The 20,028-nt window shown below is 38.6% G+C and overlaps 1 protein-coding gene across 5 annotated transcripts in view; it reads right to left on the reverse strand.

Moving 5' to 3' along the window:
- LOC131149520 (uncharacterized) overlaps positions 1 to 19,602 on the reverse strand; it is an 84,088-nt gene extending 64,486 nt beyond the window's left edge. For 2 of the 5 annotated variants that reach the window (XM_058100039.1, XM_058100034.1), the window contains exons 1-6: positions 19,069 to 19,602; positions 12,395 to 12,562; positions 9,070 to 9,144; positions 1,128 to 1,206; positions 495 to 559; positions 185 to 274 (exon numbers count right to left, since the gene is read on the reverse strand). In XM_058100039.1, coding sequence (XP_057956022.1) covers positions 185 to 274; positions 495 to 559; positions 1,128 to 1,206; positions 9,070 to 9,144; positions 12,395 to 12,562; positions 19,069 to 19,293 — 702 coding nt within the window. In that variant the 5' untranslated portion in view covers positions 19,294 to 19,602. Of the gene's footprint in view, positions 1 to 184; positions 275 to 494; positions 560 to 1,127; positions 1,207 to 8,357; positions 8,450 to 9,069; positions 9,145 to 12,394; positions 12,563 to 19,068 lie in introns of those variants that run through there. The other 3 variants (XM_058100035.1, XM_058100036.1, XM_058100037.1) reach the window with 2 other exon arrangements.
- Between the last annotated feature and the right edge of the window lie 426 nt (positions 19,603 to 20,028).

Below are 20,028 nucleotides of genomic sequence, written 5' to 3' on the forward strand. Positions count from 1 at the left end.
CAAGGGGGGAAATGGGATCTGGGGGATTGACGTTGCCTCCGCGTCTCCCTCAATAACAAGCCTATATATTTGGGGCATAATAACAACAATTACTACTACAACTACTTTATTTATAGAACCAGTGCCTATGAACCGATTACAGATTTCTTCCCAAAAAAGCGAAGGACCAAGGGATAAAAAATACCAGAAAAGCCTTTTTCTTTCTGGAATTTGAAGTGACAATGAGATCCCTTGAAACCTCATGCATTGATGAGGTTAGGTACCTTCTCCCATTCTGCAAATACCACATGAACAACAGAAGTGAAAGTCACAACAGCTCCATCCAGGAAACCAAGAAAAATAACAGCAGTAACAAGGTCAACGATAACAAATATTATAATTTTGATACAAAAATTGAACAATATAATAAGACAATAAAGATCACATTTGTTACAAGTATTTTTTCCTGAAGAAAACTAATAAGTCATTACATTGCAACACTATACCATGCTTACCATGCAAATGACATTTGCAACCTTCAAGTCCTTCTCCAATTCCCTTACCAAATGCATCCCCTTCACTGGCCATTGACAATAATTAACATAATATTTGAAGTCAGTGCAGATTGAACTGCAGCATCATGTTGGAGAGTAATATTGTTAGGCAAAAAAATCATGTGAAGGCATCCATTCTATGCCAGAAAACTTCACAGGCATTCCAGAAAATCATGGAGAAAATCATGGCATTTATGTAAATAATCCATTCCTATTTAAGGAGCTAAGGGATTACAGAAGGAAACACTACACAACTTTTTCCAAAGCAACATGAGGCTATCAGACTGCAAAATCCTCCCCCCCCCCCCCCCCCAACAACACCCTTTTACCAGTGCTACATGATCTAATCTCCAATAAGATCAGCATCATACAAGGGTAAGCTAGCATCATATTGACACACTTGGAAACACTACTAGAGAGCTCACAATGTAAGGACAATTATAACTTGTTGCAAAAGGAAATGTATAACACTCTAACCATCCATAGGACACATAACAATTCAAAATGTGGATATTAACTGTAGATTAATAGCTGGTTAAGAGATACTATATAACCAAATTGCAGAACAAGTGTCCACAGCCATTAAATACTAACCCATTTCTTCATGATGCTCCATAACGTGGCGTGATAAACGTTCTGCTATTCTATCCAATTGTGCTAATCTAAGAGTGGCCTGTAAAACAGCAGAATAGAAATCAATTTATCCATACTATTAATCAAAGGAAGGACATGACAGTTTTCAATGTGAGTTATTTTGCCCGTTATGTTCCAAAAATATCATCCTACTTCTAAAAAATTCTCTTGAAAATAAATTTTCACTTAATGGATAATTTAGTGAATATAAATCTTACCTATACCTACACATGATTACCAATGACCCCCCATATCCCTAATTTTTACACATAAATCATACACTATCCATGACTACCAAAAGCTGCAAAGCACACACGTTTCTTGTGCCCACGGCTAGTAATTTAAACCAGATGAAGTTTTTTTGAAACTGTCATTCTCTAATGTATTTTTGGATAATAAAATAAAATTCCATAACATAAAAATGAAAGAAATGAACAATATGTGGAAGATTAGGCATCCTCCAGGAATCAACTAAGACAACTACAGCAATGCCGCCCTCCAATCCTTTGAAGATTAGACAGTGAAATTCCCCCCCAAAAAAAAGCCCAAAAGAACATGCCCAAGAAGAAGCAAGAAAAACAACTCTATCCCCTGGGAAATGGAAAGAAGTTGTTTGAGCCTTGCAAACTCTCACGTTCTGCTCAAGTTGTAGATCCAAAATAGAATACACTGCCATGTCCTTCAATCCCTCCCTTTTCAACTTTTCCAGAAACCCCAGAATCTCGCCAACGAGAAATCACCCAGTATGAGAGACCACCCGCACCTCACCAAAACAAGAAAAAAGAGTTTTTTGTAGTTGGCTTGCAAGCCAACAATGCAGAAAGAGGTGTGCATTAATCTCTTTAGAGATTCTGCATATCAAGCAAATATCTGGGTTCATGGCCTTATAGTGTCTTCTTACCTGCAACAAGTCATTCAGATTAACCCTGTTTATAGTCAAGGTCCAGATGCAAACCTGAATCCTAAAAGAAACCCTACTCTTCCCAACGTCATGATGCAAAAGAGGGAAAACAATAAATAAATAAATAAACCTAAGGATTGAGGATTTCAATAAATGGAGGAAGAAAGGCTTGGAAGGGAACAAACCTGACGAATCCCCTAGGCACTCCTAGGAAATGGAAATCCCAAGAAAGTGGGGCTTCATAAAAAAAGGATGTAATTGGTGCACAATTAATGTAAGATAATCTAAAAAGATGACGAACCAGCATCTCCAACGAGACCAAATACCTTCCCAAAATAAAATCCTATTACAATTACCTGCTCTCAACCGAGTAAGAGGAAAGAACAAGCAAGCAATCTAGGAAACAAACTTCCAGGGACTCACAGGAGAAACATTGCCACTTTCCTGTCATTCTTTAATTAAGAAAGTACAAGCACCTAGTTATACAGTAAAATATTGGTGACAAATAAGTTGAGCAGAAAATATATATAGCAAAAGAAGAGATTTCGTTAATAAGAGAAAAATTTACAAAGAGGAGATGAGACATCTCCCATCAAGATTCTGGAATAAACCAGAAAAAAAAAAATATTAAAAATAAAATAAAAACTAAAAAATAAATAAATACTATGATATATTTTTTTTATAGCAAAATAAATTTCATTAATTGGGAAAGAATTTACAAGGAGGGAGAAAGAAATATCTCTCAAAGGAGGTTGAGCCAGGTTGTGCTTGGGGAAGATGAGGCAGAGATTATTGGGCCAGGAAGTTCTGTTTCGTCTTGGACCTAGGCCAGGTATTTGAAAAAGGAGCAGCTCATTTTTTAACTAAGTTGGGCCAACTTTTTGAACAGGCCCATAGTCTTGGTAAAAACAAATTAGGCCGTTCTTTGGAAACAAAGGAGGTTTCTTCTGAGTTGGGTCATTCCCAGATGGATCATTCATTTAAACAGGCCCATTGTTTGATCTTTGAATAATGTGGACCAGGCCCAAGAGGCTGGTGTAAATGTTCAAGGAACTGTTGAGATCTCAAATAACGCCCAAGAGGATCCTTCTAATGGTGTTTCTAAAGACCAGGGATGTTTGGCTGGGAGTGATGGATTACAAAGAGAGCACTTTCATGAAGCTATTACAGAAGGATCTTCTCAGCAGGAGCAGCAGCTACCAATAGTTGGAGCTCAAATTTAGGAAGATCAGAAGTTTCCTGCTTTTCAAACCCTTCTCCCACTAAGTGGGGTCGGCAAACAAAGGACTTAACAGGTATGCTGCCTTCGAAGCAGATTCCGAGAACAAAGTACAAACCCTACCTTGCAAAGCTCCAGCTACCAGTAGTTGGAAGTCAAATTGAGGAAGATCAGAAGTTTCCTGCTTCTCGAACCCAGAATTCTCCCATTAATTGGTGTAGGCAGACAAGGGACTTAACAGGTATGCTGTCTTCCAAGCAGATTCCGGGTACAAACCCTACCTTGCAAGGCTCAGTTTCTAAGCAGATTCTTGATGGCCAAGAGGGTTTTCCATCTTCATTAGAAAGAAGCAACAGTACTGAAAGGGTTAAAGAGAGAGAGGCAATGAAGGAAAGTTTTGTTTCAAACAATTCTGGATTTTTGGTCGATCATTGTGTTCAGGAGCAAGAGGATGCTGCAGTAAAGGTTTACAAAGGTGAAGGTGTTTTGGGTAGGATATCTGATGCCTCAAAGTCAAAGTAATCCAAGGGGTCCCAAGATTTATACTCTTTGGAAGATTGAGCAGATGGGTGTGGATATGAAAAAATTTGTCCAAAAAGAAAAAAGAAAGCACTCTGGTGAGGTAGTCGCAAAGATTTTAAAAAGGAATTTAAAAAGAGAGTTAGTTATTGTAGAAGACATAAATGCTAAGAAAAAATGGGCAATTCCTGTGATGGAGTTAGCAAAGGAAAGGAGGTAATGAAATGGGGGGATTTATCAGATAATGAAAGTGATGGTCTTAATGAGTTTAATTGTGGTAGGGTAGTTCAATTGTGGTAGGGGTTTGCTATTGGATGAAATAAGGGAAGAATATGAATATGTTTCTGATTCCAGTGACTTTTTAGGGGACTTATCATATGTACATCCATCCCCTTTGGAAGGATTGGAGGGGGTCTCTATATTTGAAAATGACGACTTGGTTAATGAGCTGCAGCGCAAGGACTGTACTTTACCAACACCAGTGGAGGAGATTTCAAGGAAGAATTTTGAAATTCAAGATCTCATGGATAAATTGGATTTAAAGTTTTGTGATCTTGGGGGAAACGAAGTATGTTTTCATGGGTCAAAGGGAGTTGCTAACTTGAAGAGTTCGGTGAACTATGAAGGAAAAGTATTGAAGAAGGGGTTCCTTGTTTAATTGCTAACTTTTCTTTTCTTTTTCTTTTTTTTTCATTTCATTTTATATATTTTATTTTATTTTATTGGGGTGAACTTCTTGTCCTCATTCATTGTAACTTCTCTCTCTATCTGATATACCTTCTTTTATTATCAATATATATATATATATATATATATATATATATATCCCGAAGGAATCTGTATTAAAACAGAAAAAACTAAAACAATGAAAAAGAGAAACATCAAACCAGCCAGTTCCTCCAATCCCTCTGTAAATCCGGAAAGCAAGCTTCCCTAACAATTCCAAAACAGACGCACCAAAAAGACATCATATACTGGATCTTTTCCCACAACATTAACCAATTCAGCTTCCTCCCAGAAAATATGCGTGCATTATGCTCCAAACATATACCCCGTAAGACTGAAAATATGCCACTCTTTCACAAAGCTGCCCTATCCTTCTTTTTACCAAAACCAACAAATGAGATGATTAACAAGTTTCCCACTTAATAAGGGCAAACCCAACTCTCTTCCATAATACCAAACAATTTATTCCATATCCTCGATGCAAAATCATGATGCAAAAAAATGGCATGCGGTCACAGAATTCCTATAACAAAGTACGCAAACATTCGAAGACAGAGCCTTTAAAAGTCACCTAATTTGCAGCAAGTTATTGGTATTAACTTTGGTAAGCACAACCAACCAAGTAAAAGCTTTTATTTTTGGAAGAACTTTGACCTTTGTTAGATTACCACTTCACCTAAAAGCTTAAGCTATTAGGTTCTGGGCCAACAATGTATATCAAGCCTTAACACTCTCCCGCATGTGCAGCCCGACAGCATGTGGGAAGATAAACACACAATAAATAGCACCTATTACAGGGAATACAATAATTTTTAAGGACCACACAATAAACAAGGGCAATGGGACTAGAACACAACCCAATAACCAGCTCAAACACCATGTTAGATTACCACTTTGGCAAAAAGCTTAAGCTCTTAGGTTGTGGATCAACAATGTATATGAAGCTTTAACAACCTTTGAAATTATAGGATATAGAGGAAAAGAAGAGTTGGAATAGGTCAAAAAATCATAGAATAATCTGCAAGTAAACACCCCCGACTGACCTAGAGACCAAGAGCAAACATCACTTCCCCCAAAGATAGGTTACAGACTTACAATTATTCAATAAGGAGGTTACGAACTTATAATTATTCAATAAGCACAGCAAGGAAGAAAACTCCACCATCGCCTTATTGTTTAGGTTTCCCTAGGATGGAGATTCCACAAAACCAAGGGACTATTCAAATTGTCAACCAAAAAAAAAGAGATAACCCTATTCGGCTTAGAGCACAATCAGAAAAGACGAGGAAAGGAATTGGAAATAGAAATATTCCCAAGTTATGGGCCTTTCTGAAAACGAACCCAAATCCCCTCCCCACCTCAAATTTAGCACAAAGAATGAAAAGAGAATAAATCTAGGAAATAGACCTCCGCAGACTCCCCAAAGAACATCTCAAATTAGCACTAGTATCCCACCCATTCTCATCCAACCCATACTTACTTCGTATAACTCTATGCCACAGGGAATTTGTACCAGGACCCAACCCGCCCCCACATTCCTTTTAGACCTACAAAAAATATGGTCCCTACAACCCCCCACACCAAACCACAAAAAGTCTCTCATGATTCTCTCAAGCTTCCTAGAAATCCGCATTACAACCTTAAAAAAAAGACAAGAAATACAGCGATAGGCCTAGATAAGTATGATACTACCCCCAAGAGAGAAAAGGGCAATCACCCTTTCCACCACCAGATTCCAAAAATCGGCCACTCTAGGGTTCCCTCCCAAAGAACCCCCTCAACTAGGTCAAGGGCCAATCCAATAAACCGCATCCCACATTTGTAGCCCAAACACATATTCTCCAAACGGGCACATTTAAAGTTGCTAACCCACTCTTCCCCACAATAATTTTCTAGAAACCCTCTCAAAAACTTGAAGAATACCAAATTTCTCCCAAATGAAGGATTATGATCCTCAAGAAAGAAAATGGAATCATCAGCAAATTGATGATGAGAAACCACCACCCCTCACTCCCCACTCCTATCCCTTCACCAACCTCCTGTCTACCGCCCTATCCACCATCCTGCTCAAGACATCAGCTGCAAGGACAAACAAAAAGGTGGATGATGGATCTCCTTGTCTAAGGCCCCTCGAAGCAGTAAACCAAGATTCGATTCACCATTCACAATAACAGAGAACCACATATCAGACAGAAAGCCCTTAATCCACTAGCACCAACGCTCGCTAAAACCTGTTTTCATGAAAGACCTTATCCAAGAAACTCCAACTTCACTTCATTATAAGTGTTTTTCCAAATCAACTTTGAAAATGAACCCCGCTTCTTATTGCTAGAAATGTCCTGCATCACCTTGTTCGCCACCAAAATGGCATCCACTATTTGCCTACCCCCACAAATGCACTCTGGGCGCTCGAAATAAAATCTTTGAGTACTGCACTCAACCTATTAGCTAACACTTTAGTGATAATCTTATACACACTAGAGACAAGACTAATAGGTTAAAAATCATCAAACTTGGGAGATATAGCTTTTTTAGGCACCAAGGCTATAAAAGATGAATTAATACTCTTACTCATGATCCCATTCCCATAAAAATCAGTGAAAACTTTCAACAAATCACCCTTAACAATTTCACAATAGTCTTGGAAGAAAGGCAAGTTAATCCTGTCCAGGCCCGGTGCTTTATTTCTATCCATCCTAAAAACCACCCCCCTCACTTCTCACCAAACTTCTGAAAAGCTAACTCCCTTAAAGCAACCAAAGCCCATGCACCATGAAGAGGCCAAGTATTGAATCTTCTCCCACACCCACACCAACTGCCAATTTAATTTTTTCCTTGAAAAAATCTGTGCATTACAATCCAACCATAATCCTCGTAGCACTGCAATTATACCACATTTCCAAAGAGCAGCCCTATCCTTCCTTCCTTCCAAAACTCTCAAAAGAAATAGCCAATATTCCTTCGACCAACGCTAGGCACACCCAAGTCTCTCTCAACACATCAAAATAATTTACTCTAGATGCTCCAGAAAATCACAATGTAAGAACAAATGAGATGATATTTCACAATTTAAATATCAAAGCACACAAACGTCTGTAGATGAGGCCTTCAAAAGACTCCTAATTTGTAAGAGATTATTAGTATCGATCCAAGTAAGCGAAGTCAACCAAATTAAAGTCTTAATCTGTGGGGAAGCTTTGGCCTTCCGACGAGAGTTGGAAAGGGTCAAAAACTCAAAAAAAGATTGAACTACTTATATTTCAGATGGTCCAAGAAAATCTTATTCTCCAATTAATCAAACAATGGGGTTCAAAATGTGAAATCAACCATGCTAAATTACACATGATGCAGATCTACTCAACAAATACAAATATTTTTAGAAGCTAAGATTGAAGCTGATCAATAAAAAAGCACAAATACCACGCATCCACAATTCTTGTAATAAAGTCAACCTTGCAGTTCAAGAAAAAAACAAATAACTATGCACAAGCAAACAAAGAGAAGGTTATGCATGTTTAAATTGAGATAGAGGGAAGGTAATGCAAGATTGGCAAAGAGGTAGTGTTTGGTGTGCATTTATTCAGCACAACATAGCAAGCCTTTGGCTCATTGACAGCATAGACTACTTGCCCACCCTATACACCCACTATCAGCTTTTGATGAAATCCAGGCCAATTTAATACAGTGGATATCAAGACCTTGCCATAAATAAAATAAAATAAAGTTTGGTTAACACCCATAAGGAGAAGCCAAAATCAAACAACGAAATATTGATGGGCATATTGATTCTGGGCATTTGGGGTTATATAAGTGGGCTAATCATTACCTCATTGGTAAAGTCAATGTTCATATTGCACGAAAGAAAGCTTCTGTGTAGGCACTCCTTTACCCATCAGACATCAACTATATCCCATCCCTAAATATAAGAATAAAATGAAAATATTTTAACAAACGATTAATACAGAGGGTGTTCGGTTACCCCACGACTATCAATTTAGTCCCCTTTGTTATATGTGGCCATTTAGCAAACAAGATCCAGGACCAACACAATCACCGAAGAAGAACAAGAAAAAGAGGTTAATTGTTGGAATCATTGAATTCCCACATAAAAAATTATTCTAAAAACAACACTCTTTGAAATGCTAACAAAAAGCACAATTACCTCATTTCAAAGTCTAGATGAAGCATAACAAATTAATTAAATTTCAAGAACAAATGAACGCCTTTCAGACACAAAGGATCAGTTTATGTTGTTCTCAATTTTTATAGTTCTCCTTCAGGAGGATGTCTTAATCTTGTAACTATTCTTCTCTTATATTAGTAAATTATTATTTTATGAGAAAAAGAGGAAAAAAAAACAGACAAATTTCAGAACCTACACAAAACATTCTAAATGCAAGTCTCAAAAGGACAGCCAACTGCCCTAGCATAGAACAGGCACTATACATTAGAATTTAAAATAATTTTACAAGAATGGATTTATAATTTTAATAATAGTAATAAGATAAATATGATGAAGACATCTGCTGAAATGCTACCTGTCTCTCGAAATATGCCAGTTCATTTTCTTCAGATGGAATATGCTCTAAAACATGCCTCACTGGATCAAACTCCTACAGACAATGAATTGTAGAGGATTTTATTACAATAACTTGGAAATTTGACCCAAAAATCATAAATACAATGTAGCTGCACAGTCAGAGACTTGGAGCAAGGAAACAAAATAAAAATGGAATTTTCACTATAGCCTGTGAAAGTAAAAGGAAACTTCTAGCACATAGCATGCAAAATTGCAAACCATAACAGCATCCGCACCTGACTATTGTATATCAGACAAAAAAAGGCAAGAAGAAAAACTATTAAGGAAAATGAAGGGAGGAAAACATCTTTCCACTATCCTAAAATATAAATTATTGAAAAAAAAAAAAAGGGCAGCCCGGTGCACAAAGCCCCCGCGTATGCGGGGTCCGGGGAAGGGGTGGACCACAATGGGTCCAAAATCTAAGATATACAAAAAAAAAAAAAAATATCCAAGGAAATTTTGCAAAGCTATCCTTAATAATAACGCATTACACAACAGTACACTGTTTTGCCTCCCCATGCTTCCCCTCAAATTAAAGTATCAATAATTTATCATTTCAACCAGCCAAAAACGTATCATGAAGGTAAGCATGGGTCACTCCTTGGGCAAAATGCAGCCAATGATTGCTCAATCTTTATGTAAGAGACAAACTTTACAAGAGGAATAAATGCAAGGCCGACAGCCAGTTTCTTTCTAGTGACATGGCAATCAACTCCAACATATGAGGCCATCACCTCCTTCAGCCCTATTTTTAAGAGACTGTTTGTAGTTTGGGATTTTATTCTTATTTGGGACATCTGATTTTAACAGGATTTTATTTTAAATCCATCGTGGCTTTGTAATTTTTGGTTACTTAATTATAGGCTTGTGGGGGCATCACACCTGGCTCATGTGGTAGAAGGTTGAGGTGGAGAAAAGGAGAAACAGGGTTCAAATCTTATCAAACAAAAATATTTTACTTTTGTTTGGGACAGGGTTAAAGTGTGTCAGTAACAAGGCATCTTTTATTAGGATGGCAAATAGTTTCATGAGAATGAGTGCAGCTTCCCACCATATTGGATGATTATTAGTTTGAAATGTGAATAATTTTAGATACCATCTCCTCCAACAAACAGATGTCCTTGCGATGATATGGCTCTCCAGTGAAATCTTTGCCGTCAAGTTGATTTAGTTTTCACACTTTTTCAGATTTACAAGTAGCCAGCAATTTTTTTTCAAAGGCAATAAGCAATTTTCTTGGCCGAGGATAGTTTCTTTCTAAAGACTATGGAGAAGAATGCATGATGGTTATTTCATTTGTATCTTCCCTTGGAGGAAAGTAGGTGGCTTGCTGCAGAACTCAGAGCGTTCCTTTGCACAAAAACTGCAAACCCATGGATTAGGAATTCCAGAGCACCCAACCATTTTTTAATGATTTGAGAGAAAACCACTTTGGGCCTTACCTCTAGATAAGTTTCCACACAAAGGCACTATTCAATAGATTTGCAACCGGAAGGGAAGGAGGCAGGAGGCTGGATGAAATTGTTTGAGGTGTTTGATGGCAGTATAGCAGAGGTCAACAAGGAGGAGTCTCAGGCTGAAGAATGATCAGAGAGAGATCTTCCATTGTACAGATTGCAGCTTGACAATGTGCAGCAATACGACCAATCTGCCATGGCATCAGACAAGGCTCTGTATAATCAGCAAAGATCTCAAGGAAAGTTTACAAAAAATGGAAGGACAAGTGGTTTTGGGAATGGGCTGATCCATGGAGGATATCCATGGCACGATCAATGCAACTACAGGAGAGAGATCTCAAGTGGCGGATTTGGGATTCCTGGGCATGGAAGACTTTAGAAGGCCCGCGGCCAAACTATAGGCATGCAAGGCCAAGAGGGGAAGGTTTCAGAGGTTTAAAGCCCAATAGGGGGCCAAATGCAATGGGCCCAAGTGAAGCCCAACAAAAGCTATCCTTCACCGCACAAGTGGAGTTTAAGCTTACTGGGTTACAAGCCTGGGGCCAAGCAAATAGCCAAAAGCCCTCTTCTTCAAGGGGAAGATTCTTTTGGGCCTTTAGAGACAACGATATGGCAAGGCCTTTGTACAACTTCAGGAAATCGAGAGTGACAAGGAAGATGAAGGAAGCTGAGAGCTTTACAAGAGACAATGGAAGGGGTTCAGGGTACAGGTATTCCGGCCCAAACTTTGTGAAGGTTGTCAGATGTTTGCAATTGAGTGAAGAGGAAGCTGGAGGGAGGGGTTCATGACATGGGGAAAGGAAGAAAATGATGTCTTTGGAAAACCAAGACGGGAGACCTTCATATTTCGAAGATAACAAGGTGCCTTGAAACAGCATATCCAAAAAGTAAAAGTTCCTAAAATGAGAATGCTAAGGTGGATGAGTGGTATAACATTAAAAGATAAATTAGGGGATGAACATATTCGCAGTAAGTTAGGCATAGCTCCTATTGAAGATAAGGAAGGGATGGCTAAAATGGTTTGAGCATCTGCAACGTAGGCCAAATTGGGTGCCAATGAAGAGGAGTAACTAGTTACTGTGAGGAGCAGCAAAAGGGTAGGAGTAGACCTAAAATTACTTGAAAGGTGATAGTGAATAAGGATTTAATAGCCCTGAAATTGTCAGAGGAAATTGCCCATGTCATGTAAATTGGCGGAAAAGGACTCGTGTAACCAACCCCACCTAGTGGGACTTCAGGCTTGGTTTGTTGTTGTTGTAGGCTATATAAATTCAATGTATTAAAATTCCATAAGAAAATAATATATTAAAGACATGTCTTATTTATTCAACACAAACTTATTATAAACAGTATGACAAACAAGCTTTGTCATTCTTTGTAAGTTCAGAATGATCTAAAAATAATGGAGGAATAAGCAAAACATAGCTTATGGTGCCTCCAATTCCTTAACAATTTAGTCATTTTAAAGAGAACATCTAGAACTGAACCCTCACCAAACCATTTGTTGAAGTCATAAAAATCCATACCAAATCAAATTATTTATAAATTAGTGGGATAATTCTGGTTATTTAGCAGATCATTCTAGTCCGATTCCTGTTCGTTCCAAATTGGCACCATTAATTGTTGTCATCTAATGCAATTATTGTTTATTATAGAATCAACTATTTCATGAATTAGCAAAAATTGACACCTTTTGCAGCCAATGAATTGCATCAGAATGACAAACTATCCAAAAAAACAGTGGTAGTAAGAGGTAGTTTACTTTAAAATCAAACAATCATGAGCAATTAAAGCTACAAAACCTATAAGATGAGCAAGTAGAACCTCTTCATAGAAGTCTTCCTCTAGCTCCTCCACTACTTGGCCATGAGGCCTGCTTCCATAGATCGAGCTCAATTCTTCAGAACTTGAGGGGAGACTATGCCTCTGATGAGGAGGAAGCCCTGCAAGGGCACGAGCAATAGCTGCCGCTGCTGCAGCTCGAGCTGGAACCTGTACAACTAAGAATAACTTAATGATACTGCCACAGTTTCTCCTTCATCCAACTATTGTCATAGATGTGGAGATGATCAACAAGAAGTGTACACAAATCAGAGCAGCACCTAGTCTTTGAATATGTATGAGATTATGTAAATAAGCATACTTTGCAATATGATTTGGAGATAACTCACATCCGATGCTCATTTATGATTATACAAGACAATGAACAGCAAAAATGTGTCTACCAGCAAGCTTGAAATATATAATAACCACTATGGTCCACTAAGAATTAGCTCAAAAAGACTGCATAATCATGTTCACCTTTTCAATTTGTCTTCTCTCTTAATGGAACTAGGAAAGATATTTATAAGATGGTAACATGCATATATAGTAACATACAAAGCACTGCTGTCCAAAGTACTCATCTAATACAGGGATGGGTCAGCTCAATCAGGTGAATTCATACTTTTGGCTTGGAATTTAATTCATTTATTTGTCCATGTTTTATGTTTTTTCCTTGTATGAATTGAATATTAAATAGTAAGAACCTTGTATTAGCCCCACCATCCCCAAACTTTCAAGCAAGTGATTTTGATGACAAGAAACTAGTCAAATGAATGTTTTTGCAAGATTTAGATTGAGTGAGAATTGCACCCATGAAGACACATTCATTTTATTTTTATTTTTTTTCATAGTAAAAGAAATTTCATTAATAGGGAAATAATTTACAAGGAGGGAGAATAAGAAAAGTCCATTAAAAAATCTGGTTCAAACCAGAAAAAAAAACTAAAGCAACAAAATATCAAGCCAGCCCATTCCTCCAATCCCTATTTAAATCCTGAAAACTAGCTTCCCTGAAAACATGTGGATGAACCACGGGACATTTAAGCCTTTAAGGATTCTTGGGGACATGAGGAAATTAGAACGGCTGAAGAGAAAATGTAATCATGGAATAAGGGGGAGTTTGGAGATGTTAGAAGTAGAAAATCCTAGTCTTATAGGCGAGTTGGTGGGTTTGGATAGAAAAATAGAGAGCAAGGCTCTCCCCAAAAAGGGAGCCTCAAAGTAGGTCTAGAACATCCGTAGACTGAAGAGACCAGTCACTGTCCCCTCCCTCTAACTTTTGAAACCGACAAAGAAAGAAACCCCATTAAAGTATCAACTTTTGAAATAGAGCAGAAATCCTATAAGACGAGAATACCCCCTGAAGCGCCACATGAAGGCAAAACTTCCCAATCCCTATAATGGCCACCCCAAATAGTCTTCGCTATGCCCCATCTATCGATTCCAATAAAGTTTCCTATATAGAATGATATCAAGGGAATTCTTATCCAAAACCTCCTTTATCAAACTCCTTTTCCTCAAGCTACCTAAACCTCTCACATTCCAACTAATTATTCATAATCTAAGACATTACCACCCTTCTCGAGTAGTGTATGGTGTCAGCTCTCCTAGTCCCGACTAGTGGGTGGCAAGTGATGGGTATGTTGACATGAAGATTGTGTTGTGGGGATGAGAATTACCCTCAGTGCTGGCGGAATGTGAATTTAACTGCCTTACCATTCAAGTCTAGGTTCCTAATTACCCTTAGTCCCTTTCCTCAGTGACGACCTTAACTAGATCAAGGGTTTTTGAGCCATGAGACTTAACCACTGAGTTAGACATTTAAGTGTTTCGTTGGATGAGTATGGCTAGGCTAGATTTGGTGTAGTCTCGCTACGGCACGTGACTCCTTGAAACTTTGGGCAGATCAGTTGGTATCAAAGTAGATCTCTCGATCTCGAATGGAAGTGAGATTGATACTATGGGCATCAACTTGATTGCGAGAATTCGGTTTATGACATAAAGTGAGGGAAGAAGCAAGTTATCAGTTATCTTCGTGTAGGTTCTTGTCTTGCGCTCCCCCTTGTCGTCATTTGACTTGTTACACCAATGAAGTGAAATTTGGCCTTTCGTTGATATCTTGTCAACGTTAGGATGCTTGATTGTGCCATGTACCCTTAACAAGGGATGAGAGTTGATTGAGGGAAACTAAGATGAGAATAACTTACGCCCTTGAGGTGCATATTGTGGCCACACTTTGGGAGTCGTCTTATTGTGGTAGGCATTGGAGCTCGGATGTTTATCAAGTGAGACTTTGTGCTGGCCTCGTTCCACAGGACGAGGTGATACTCTTGGATCTAATAGAAGTAGGCGATTGTAGGAATTTGGCCAAGGGTGTCTTTTATGAAACATGGGAAGTTCGAACCCATAGAGAGAGGTGACAATCTTAGATCTATGGGGAAGGATGAGTTTTGAACACACCCTTGACATATAATACTCGAGCCACACAAGTGTCGTTCTATGTTGGTCATGGTGGTGATGTACACCCAGTGGGGTATGAATTTGAAGGGAACCACAAATGTGGCTCATTGGACTTTGTTGAAACCCTAAAATATTCTAATGATTTGCGTTCCATTGGGAACGCGATTGGGGAGCGCAATTGTGGAATTGAAGAAAGCACACTGCGCCATTGGCCCAATTGTTGCCCATACCAACGGGCATAGGGCTGAGATTCCCTAGATGGCATGTGAGCCATGTTGCCAACAGACACGAGTCGTGATAGCCAAAGGGTATTTCTGTTTATTGTTGTTATGTAGGTTCATGCAGCACAACCAAGCCAGAGGGCCACCTTTCAAATGAAAGCTTAAGTTTATGCCAGAAGGCAACGGTATCAAAATGTTAGCCACAATGGACTATGGCTGAGACCAGTTTGTCAAAGGACAAGTGATTGAGAATCATGAGCTTCGATTTGGGTTAAGCTTCGAATGTCTAAGGACACAGAAGATTGGTAATGATCTTGGAGATTTGTCACTCGAGGTGTGACTTGAGCTTGATCCTTAAGGACTTGTGGAAGTCCTCATGTTTGTTGTGTAGTTGGATATTAGACCGAACGGTTAACTTCGAAATTGTGGTATTCTTGAGTACGTTGGGTACATCGAGAGGAACTGGGTTATGAACCCCAGATGTTGAGATTGTTTGTGTTTTGGGGGTTTCCTTGGTGTGGACTCATCCTTGGAGTTGTCTCGTGAGACTAATTGGGTGGGGATTCATGCTTGAAACAATATGTCAATATCATGCTTGGTTGTCTTGCTAATGTAGGACGGTTCTAAGTAGCCCTAGTCCTACGGTTGACCCTCTTTGTAGCACACACACAATATCACAATCTATGGGAAGAACTGAATTAACCAAGCATGAACATCACAAACATATTCTAATGATCACAAGTTGTTGAGATTTTGAAAATGTATATGATTTGATTTAAAAGCCCTTAGTTGATCATTTCATTCAAGTAACCAAGATCACTTTAAAAGATGTTATATTAGAAGCCTTAGATCACAAGTCCTAGCATACAAATTAAATATCCCTAAGCATGGGACTAGCAAGCATGTTCATGTTGAAAATCTAGGAAGAGTTAAAGAGAATGAACAAGGTTTTTCAATCAAGGATTCGGGATGAGTTTCAAGGCTTACAAGGTACTTTTAGGCGTTGTTTTAGATGGTCACAAGCAAGGAATTGAAACGATCTTACCAAAAGGTTTGGAATGTCAAACACCAAGACACACGAGTACTCGATTGCACCATGAACAAGCTTGTTGATCCTTAGGAATCTTGAGACAAGAACGAAGCTTGAGGAAGGTTGTGGCTGTGAGCTATGAAAGAGGAGTGGGTGTGTAGTGTTGACGATGACGTTGATGTTGTCATGGTCTCTCACCACCCAATCTCTGGGGGAGATGTAACGTAGCCTCACACTACTCACTCACAAGGAGAGGAACATAATTCACAAGTTCAAACAACGGCTCTTTTTTTTCAAATTGATAATGCAATGATGCCTTTTACAATACAAGTGATGGCATATTTATAGTCTTACATGCGCATGACTTGCACATGGCTTCTTAAAAGATAAAAGAAAATACAAAAGTAAAATAAAACATTTAAAATATAGGTAATGAGGTTCCTAGGCAATAGTTTGACAAAGGAAATAGATGCCTAAGAACTAGAATAATTATGATAGTGGAGCCTAGGAACTTAAAATGAAATAAATACTTCTTGAAAAAAACAAGACTCTTTGACTTGCAAGTTGTCATCCTTTTTCCAAGCTAACTTCCAAGAGAAGCTTCGATAGCTGCAAATAAAGTTCACATCCAATGGTGGACTTCGGGCGGTCGTCCACATGTCACAATATCCGCAAAAGATACTCGAGGTGCAAGTTGATCCCCATCACTTGCTAGACACGAAACCAGGATTCGACTATGCAATTGTCATGAGGATGGTTTTGGTACGTCTCTATGACTTTGTGGTTGTTCGAATAGTACCTATGGTGGTGTTCTCGAATCTAAGATGTATGATCATTAGATCCCTAGTGGTTACTCATATTTGAAATAGAATACTTCGAAGACATGCCTTCGAGGGAACACTAGGTGAACGGCCTACCTCTACCTGTATCCTCTTGGGTACTAAGTGAGCATCCTACAGAGCACTCAAGGGTAGGTTTTCGACATCCTCGAGGGGTGTCTTGGGCTTCTATGTGGGATTGGGAGCCCATGAACGATCCATTTGAAAATGAGATCACGTCGTACCCTCAGCCTAGAGATTTGATGTCCGCTCCTTCATGGTCATTGGCTATTTACAATTGGGCGGTGTCATTCTAGATTTGATTGGACTATCAAAGGGTGTTAATCCTTCATGTAGTGTATGTTGTCACTTCCCCTAGTTCTCTGTGGAAGGTGTTAAGTGATGGGTGACAAATATTGTGCTGTGGGGATCAGAGTTACCCTCAGTGCTGGTAGGAAGCAAGTTTAACTCCCTTACTATTCAAATCTGGGTTCCTCGGTGATGACCTTAGTTGGATGAAGCACTTTCGAGTCATAATACCTTACCACTGGGCTAGACATTTGAGTGTTTAGTTGGATAAGGATGACTATGGCTAGGCTAGGCTAGACTTGGAGTAAAGGAGGGACAGATGAGATGGTTTGAGCACGTGCAATGTAGGTCAAATAGTTCACCAATGGCAATAAGAGCTAGTTATTGTTTAGTGGAAGTCGAAAGGTAAGGATAGACCTAAAATAACTTCGAATGTGATAGTAAGGATTCAATAGTTCTCAAATTGTTAGATAAATCACCCAAGATTGTATAAATTGATAGAAAAATTATTCATGTAGTCGATCCCACCTAGTGGGACTTAAGGCTTGGTTTGCTTTGTTGGTGTTGTTACTATTTTACTGAAATTGCACCCAATGAATTGACTTGGTCTTGCATAACCTCAATTGTTCTAACTTACAATTAACCCCTGCCTTGGCCTAGTCTACCAAAGTATATTGTGCTCAGAAAGTATGCAGCAACTGCAAGGGACAAAGTCTTGAAAATGCTTAGAACTCTTATTCATAAGCACAAAGAGATAAAAATTCAAAGTGGATCCTTGATGTAAACAAATGGTAATATGAAAATCACTAGTCTTGCCCCTAAACCCCAATAGTTCTAACACTGTGATTGCTCTCTCATAGATATAACAATTTGGGATAGCCTCTAATATGACAAAGTGGACAAAGTGGAATATGGTTCAAAGAAAAATTATTAGGATTTCAATTACCTTTCCTTCTTGTTTGTTTTCGCACACAACTCAGCCCAATAAACCAAACAATTGAACTTCTAACTCTAAACATGGCCTTTTTTCAACTGGTGAACAGTTTGAATTCAAAAAATTGACATGAACACCCTTTTTTAGGGGAAAAATCTCTTAAATTCTATTCCACTCTCAAAGGAAAAGAAGATAACGAGTTCATTCTTAAGCTTTTTTGTTTTTTTTATAAGCATCCCAGTGATATTATTTCATCAGCCAAGAATATTGGTAATAAGTGAAGCCATCTAGCATAATAAAGGCATAAAGTAAAACATAATTTGCAGGAGCTGATGATAGACCTAGGCATCTTTTACAATGAAATTTAATATAATATACAGGCAATAGGTATTGCTTTCATGAGAACGGCTCTAACTCCAAAAATACCATACTGTAAAGCACATAAAATGTACCCGTGATAAGCATGACATTTCTCCTATTTAATAACGAATGAGACATTTATTAACACTACAGCCTAAACAGTGTTTGATGCCTCTGTAGACTTAATCCCCAAAAACAATATAATAACTCAATTTAGCTATCTCGAAAGTTAAAAGATTTACCAATTATTTAACCAATCTCTTCAGATTGATTGCTGAAGGAAAAAACAATAGAAGAGAAAATACAAATTTCTGAAATGCCATATTCTCTTCCTCTTTGCTTCAAAAAATAAAAACTCAATTGAACTAAACCAAATGACAGTCTCCAACAGTCCTAAATAACAGAAATTTGAAATTCACGACTACACTCTTACTAAACTTTCCCGCACCAACCAACCAGTGTGCATCAGTTCAAAGACAACCAAATCTCCGACAAACTGAATTCGCAAATAAACAACATTGCATTCGCAGACACCACTTTACCTCGGGGCGATCCGAAGTAGAAGGAAGAAGGCCAAGCGATCGGGCGGACCGGACCGAGCTCAAAATCTTCTCCCCAACCTTCGACAAATCCATGCCGCCTCCCTGAGCGAACAGAAACGAAAGGAAGAACAAAACCCTGGGGCTCTCGATCCCCTCGCTCAAATCGCCATTCAACAGGACTTGATTGAACACGGAGCTCACAAACGGGAACGGATTAGCCTGCATTTCACCTTGGAACTACGAGATCAGCGCATGGAAACACCATGTTAGCGAATCGTCGAGAATTTGCTTCGATTTTTGGGCCCCGTGGAGATTGGATCGAAGAGATTCCGTTGTCTTTGTTTATGGTGCTGTGGGAGAGCGTCGAGATCACGGGAGACTTACAGGTCTGCTCGAAATTTGTGAGACGAAATTTCTCTTTGTAGTTGTAGTTATTTTGGGTGGTACGAATTAATGGAGTGAAATGCTACCGTCGGGGTTGGGCTTCTGCTCTGCCTCTCTCAGAAGCCAGGGCATTGACCAATTAGTAATGACATTCATTTTGTGAGCCCGTGGAAAACTTTATTCTCAATATTTTTTTTTTCCCGATAATAAATTTCCACGATAATTGTCTCTTCACACACATCCTTTAATCAAGAAATGAAGGTGTTATGAAAAGAGAAAATAACTACAATACAAAGGTTGTGTTACCATGAGATGTCTTACCTCCATCCTACTAAAGTCCCCTTTAATAGTATTATAGACCATTTTTGGTACTCTTAGTGCAAGGAGGTTACAAGGTGTACGCTATTTTATTCTGCCCCTTTACTCAAAGGTTATGAGTCCTTCATTATCCTAACCCTTAATCACCTTAAATTGATATCTTCTGTACTATCAAATATAAACAAATTTTATATATTAATGTGTCAATTGACTAGGTTATTTATTTAGAAGTATAGGGTATGTAGATTTATTTTATGA

This window comes from Malania oleifera, chromosome 2, assembly GCF_029873635.1.
Source record: "Malania oleifera isolate guangnan ecotype guangnan chromosome 2, ASM2987363v1, whole genome shotgun sequence".
NCBI classification, from domain to species: Eukaryota; Viridiplantae; Streptophyta; class Magnoliopsida; order Santalales; family Ximeniaceae; genus Malania; species Malania oleifera.